This window comes from Nanorana parkeri, unplaced genomic scaffold (genome assembly GCF_000935625.1).
Source record: "Nanorana parkeri isolate BGI_ZX_2015 unplaced genomic scaffold, ASM93562v1 scaffold1271, whole genome shotgun sequence".
NCBI classification, from domain to species: Eukaryota; Metazoa; Chordata; class Amphibia; order Anura; family Dicroglossidae; genus Nanorana; species Nanorana parkeri.
The window spans coordinates 104,734-110,252 of record NW_017307539.1 but is presented as its reverse complement, the minus strand read 5'-3'; the positions used below and the strand labels follow the sequence as shown (position 1 = coordinate 110,252).

General features: G+C 41.9%; 1 protein-coding gene and 1 long non-coding RNA gene across 2 annotated transcripts in view; one reads left to right on the top strand and one right to left on the bottom strand.

Annotated features, from left to right (window-relative positions):
* The window catches only part of LOC108797408, a 9,949-nt gene extending 7,141 nt beyond the window's left edge, over positions 1-2,808 (top strand). Inside the window, exon 3 of the long non-coding RNA XR_001941886.1 lies at positions 2,798-2,808. This is a non-coding gene — a long non-coding RNA (uncharacterized LOC108797408). The remainder of the gene's footprint in view (positions 1-2,797) is intronic.
* Positions 2,809-3,106: 298 nt separating this feature from the next.
* Positions 3,107-5,519, bottom strand: part of LOC108797398 (complement factor H-related protein 2-like) — a 37,481-nt gene continuing 35,068 nt past the window's right edge. The window contains exons 6-7 of the mRNA XM_018568986.1: positions 3,230-3,421; positions 3,107-3,135 (exon numbers count right to left, since the gene is read on the bottom strand). Coding sequence (XP_018424488.1) covers positions 3,107-3,135; positions 3,230-3,421 — 221 coding nt within the window. The remainder of the gene's footprint in view (positions 3,136-3,229; positions 3,422-5,519) is intronic.

Here is a 5,519-nt window from a genome sequence, read left to right as displayed (position 1 = left end):
GCCGTTCGCGATGGCATCAGAGAGGCCCGGGGGGCAATTGCCACCCTGCCCCCCGGCCCAGTCCGCCCCTGTTCCTAAGATAAAAGTCGTTGGACTGTACAGTAGAAATGGTTGCACGCCTTCCCCCTTCGTGGGATTTCCCGTGATTATCGTACGATTATCGCAAGGTGTGTGGGCACCTTTACTCTAGCTACCACAGCTCTGCTTGTTGAACCAGCAAGCATGCATTATAATTTATAACATGTTGGGTGTATACAACTTTGACTCTTTTGCATAGATGCAAATGTTGCAGAGAGGTTCTTTAGAGTAGCAAGTTTACATTACACATAGATTTTACTGCAACTTGTAAATTTGTATTATTGATAAAGGCTTTTTAATATTATTACAATAAAACTGTGTTCTTTAATTATATGATTTCTCGTTGACTGCTCTGGGACCTATAACCTCCCATATCTAAATATTTTTCTAGCCACCTAACCACAGTTCATGAAATGCATTATGGTAATTGATTTTGGGCACAGTACTAAAATTAACTCAATAACTAGCTGTTTCCCTAACTCTGGACATGCAAAGTTTACCTCAACCCTTACATGAATCTCATCCCTTACATACAGTAATTGCATCTTGCTGCTAAGTACTTTTTGTGAACTTATTTATGTCTGATTGAGGCAGGACCCCTCTCACTACAAATAAATCTTGGGATGCATGGGTTTTTTTTTTTTGTTTTTTTTTTAGTGAGAAAGATTTCTAGTTTAAATAGAAATCTTCCATCTACTTTTGACTGCTCTGTATAGCAAGATGTTGGGCTCTCTCTCCTTCACTTTCCCAACACGGACAATTGCAGGGAGTTCTAAAATACATATCCATCCAATAAACCCACAGAAAATGTCATCATAACTGATAGGATAATGGGTCAGCTATTACATTGCATCAGCAGACAGAGGCATAGGTTGAATTTGGAATTTCAGCTTCCAACTTCCACAGCAGTACTTGAAGGAGAGGACAATCCTCAGGCCAGAAACACATCTATATGCATACAGTAACATGTGGTATTGAGGGTGTTTTTTTGTGTGTGTACCCATTCAAAGTTAATGGCTTGCTTGAACACAAAACACATCAACACCCAAAAATATACAGTTTAAAGCAGGCATTGGCCCTGAAATATGCTATATAGAGAAATCAGAAATACATGAAGGAGTTATAACTGAAACAGAACGTACTTTTTGTTAAAAGCATTTTGAAAAAATATTTTCAGTTATTAACAATGTTTTTGTAATAAAACACAAACTGTGACATGTCACACAAAATCTTTTGTATATTTGCAAATTTCTAATTCTTTCATGCTTTCCTCATTGTCATTGTATATTTAGAGTTGTGAGAGTATGATTTTATAGTTCATATATAAAGAATATAGAAATAATCTTACCGATACAAGTTGGTAGAGGATCCCAAACTCCATCTTTACACTTAATATTTTGCTTTCCTTTAAGTTTATAATAGCTTAAACATTTAAATTGGATGGTAGATCCTGAGTCATACATCTCCTTTTTCTCTGCCATTGACTCCCCATGCTTAACTTCAGGTGGAGGAAGGCATGCCTTTTTTTTTATTTTTTGTCCTTCAAAATAAAAAAAACACAAATAAAAATCAGCACAAGGTTCGCTAAACAAAAAAACAAAAAATTATACAGCTACCAAAAATGTCTAATGTGTGAAAATAAGGGTTTCTGAGAATGTCAGTGAAAATCAGGAATTCCTGTGAAATTTCACCACTTGGAGTCAATGGAGAAAGCAAAATTTAGGTAGTTTGGTGGTTCCTAAGGATACAATAGGATTTCAAGGGCTTCTTGGTGTTACAGAAACTCATTTCAGCTATCCTGGATCAGTTGTGAAATGGAGCAGCAATAGCCTTATTCTTTTTTTTTCAACAGAAAAAGAAAAGACAGTAAAAAAAGTAAAATATAAAATACAAACAAGAATACACATATAACAATCAAATACACAAAAAAGTACAACAAGTAATAAATAGAATGAACTAAACTACACTCTTACACTTCTCTAAATAAAAGAAAAGAAAAACATGAGAGGATCATTTTTTTTAAGGAAATGTCTTTTCAGCAGCTCAAAGAGCGAAGATAAGCATTTCCACTTCTGTGAAATGTCACCACTGGCAAAATCAATTGTACCAAAATCACTCCTCAAATTCCAACTCTTTGTAAGCAATTGCACATTAGGTCTCTTCTCGTTAAATATGATCATATACATTTATAAATACACACTTAACAAAATAGAAGTAAATATAATCAAAATGGCTTTCAACGTTTAAAATGATCTGTAACTCTTCCAGCCAACCCTGTCTGTACCAGGTATGTACAGTCAGTAACAGGGACAGGAGGAAGTGTCAGTGGACTACAAATGCACTATGTTATGTTGGCAGACAGGATTTGTAGTTTCTTCATTCACAGATCCTGTCATAATATCTGTAAATTGATGATGGGATTGTGTGGGTGGAGCCATACACAGCCGTGCCAGATTTAAAAAACAGCAGCAGCCTGTATGGAGAAGATACGATTCAGGTTGGTGCCAATGTCACCATGTTTTATGTTATAGCCTGAATATGGGTGTAACATGAAACATGGTAGACAAGATAAACATAGCCTTGAACATTTAATTACAGGCAAAAAGTTAAGAACAAAGTTTAAATACATATAGATGCACTGGCTTGGCCAAAGAATTGGTAATTGTAATCACTCAGTCTTAATGTGCCCATACACCTTACAAAACTTTCCTCTGAACAGTGTCATGAACCCTTTCCAATTAGCAGGGAGGTGATTCAGGAAGCTGGAAAGCCTCCAGAAACTAGGAAGTATTGAATCTGAACAATCATTTGGCAGTGTGGTCATCTTGGCTGTGCATTAGTGTGTGAATCACATGAGTAGTAAAAACAAAGTTACCAATCCTATGGTAGCTAAATCCGTAATAAAAAATGTAATATTATGCAGCTTGCCAGTGCTTAGATGTGGTGGCCTTTTTTCAGCCTTCTTTTCCTTTGTCTTGGGGTGACCACTCTCATTCATTGTACTACATAAAAGACCAGTGTTGTCACCTTAAGACAGAATACCTCCCCTCTCGTCATCTACATAATATGTAGGGGGGTCAATTTTAGGGCTTATATACCCCTTAATGTTACTACGTAACAAGTTAACTATAATAAAAAAATGTAAGCTTACCTCTCAAGTGACACGTGGGATATGCCACCACTCCATCATTGCAGGTTGTAGTAAAGTTTGTAGGGTCTGATATTTCATATCCAAGAACACATTCAAATTGAATCACCTCATTGTGTGCAACATGCTGCATTCGGTTATTCTTTAATCGTATATTGTGCTTTTTCATTTTGTCATGGTGTACTTTGCATGGACCTGTAATACAATGGATATGCCTAAATTAAAATCTCACTTAAATATAAATATGTGTATATCAGACCTCTGGGCTCTGTATGGAAACTGGAAGACAGAAACAAAGATTTTGCATGTTACCAAGTAAGTTGAATTGAGTAACGCTTAGTTGACGTATCCTATTGTTTTACCTCTTTATACATTAATCATCTGCCTAATTGTTTACGATTAGGAATGAGGTTTAAGCTCGCTTCAACACAGGGTCTGCCACAAACATTGGCTGTATGCAGGGCCTGGTGCTGAGGATTTTGGTGGGCCTTTTTATGGAAATGGCAACGGATACAGGGGCCCTCTTCCTCCTGACTGGGCTATGATTTGTAGTCTCTCTACAATTTGGAGTCAGTGGTGGAGTGCCAGGGTCTGGTTGCAGCAGCAACCCTGGTAGATCTGCCACTGACTCCAAGCTGTAGAGAGACTAAAAATCTTAGCAATACATAATACAGCAATACAGAATATCACCAGCTATAGCGGATTATAAATCCCAGCAATACATTATACAGCAATGCAGAATATTACCACTAACTATAGAGGACTACAAATCCCGGCAATGCATTATGGAGCAATGCAGAATACCACCAGCTATAGAGGACTACAAAGCCCAGCAATACATTGTAAAGCACTGCAGAATAATACTATCAGCTATAGAGGACTACAAATCCCAGCAATACTTTATACAGCAATGCAGAATAACATGAAGCTACATAGTCTGTGTTGCTCCGGGTTCATGGCCTGATGTCTCCAGGGTCTCTGGAGAGCTGTGCGGGGTTTAGGGGGAGGGCTGTGCAGGCTCTCAGGAGGCTGTTCAGGTTCTTAGGTGGCCAATGTGGCTCTATGAGGGCCAGTGCAGGCTATCAGAGGGTCAGTGCGGGCTCCAGGTGGTCAGTGTGGGCTCTCAGGCGTTCAGTGTGGGCTCTCAGGTGGTCAGTGTGGGCTCTCAGGCAGTCAGTTAGGGATCCAGGTGGTCAGTGAGGGCTCCACATGGTCAGTATAGTCTCCAGGTGGTCAGTGTTGGCTCTCAGGCGGTCAGTGCGGGCTCTCAGATGGTCAGTATAGGCTCCAGGTGGTCAGTATAGGCTCCAGGTGGTCAGTATAGGCTCCAGTAGGTCAGTATAGGCTCCAGTAGGTCAGTATAGGCTCCAGTTTGTCAGTGTGGGCTCCCAGGTGGTCAGTGTGGGATCCAGGAGGTCAGTGCAAGCTCCAGGGGGCCTGTGCAAGCTCAAGGCAGTCAGTGCAGGCTGCAGGGGTCAGTGGGGCTCCAGGCAGTCAGTGCCGGCTCTGGGCAGTCAGTGTGAGCTCCAGGTGGTCAGTGAGGGATCGAGGTGGTCAGTGTGGGCTCGGGGGGGTCAGTGCGGGATCCGGGGAGGTCAGTGCGGGTGGGCTCTGGGGGGGTCAGTGCGGGCTCCAAGGGGCGTCAGTGCGGGCTCCAAGGGGCGTCAGTGCGTTCCCCAGGGGTGTCAGTGGAGGCTCCAGGGGGGTCTGAGAGACTGGCGACTGCAGATGCGGCTCTCTGCTCAGGCATATCACCTTGGCCCGGGTACGACCCAGGTTTGATCGGCCTGGCCACGACTCAGGTCGGGTCAGCTCGGCCGAGCTTATTTGCAGGGGCGGGCCTGGAGCGGAAGCTCCACCCGCTCCTATGTTAATCCGGCCCTGGCTGTATGTAGTTCACTGAACAGACAAGCTAAATGGTTGCTGCAGGAAGTAATTGATTTAGTGGCAGTACTACTACTGCCACTAAATGTAAGACATTTCCACTCAGGGCCATACATCTGTCCCCATTTGTTGCTATGGACACTGGTAAACACCTGTGTTCTGGCAACCAATGATTTTGTACAGACCGCAGCCTCATTGGTTGCTAGGATGCAGACGGCTGGTGCTGCAGTGTCCTTGGTTTCTAGGATGCGAGCTGATGCAAAGGTCCTAGGAACCAACATTCCAGTTGTCACTCAGGTTGCCCACTGGCTTGTTTACAATTTGAAGCAACCTGGCGGACATCATTGACCAAATATGTTATATATTTGTTATATATACTATACGAGGGATTTAATCATTCATATGGGGG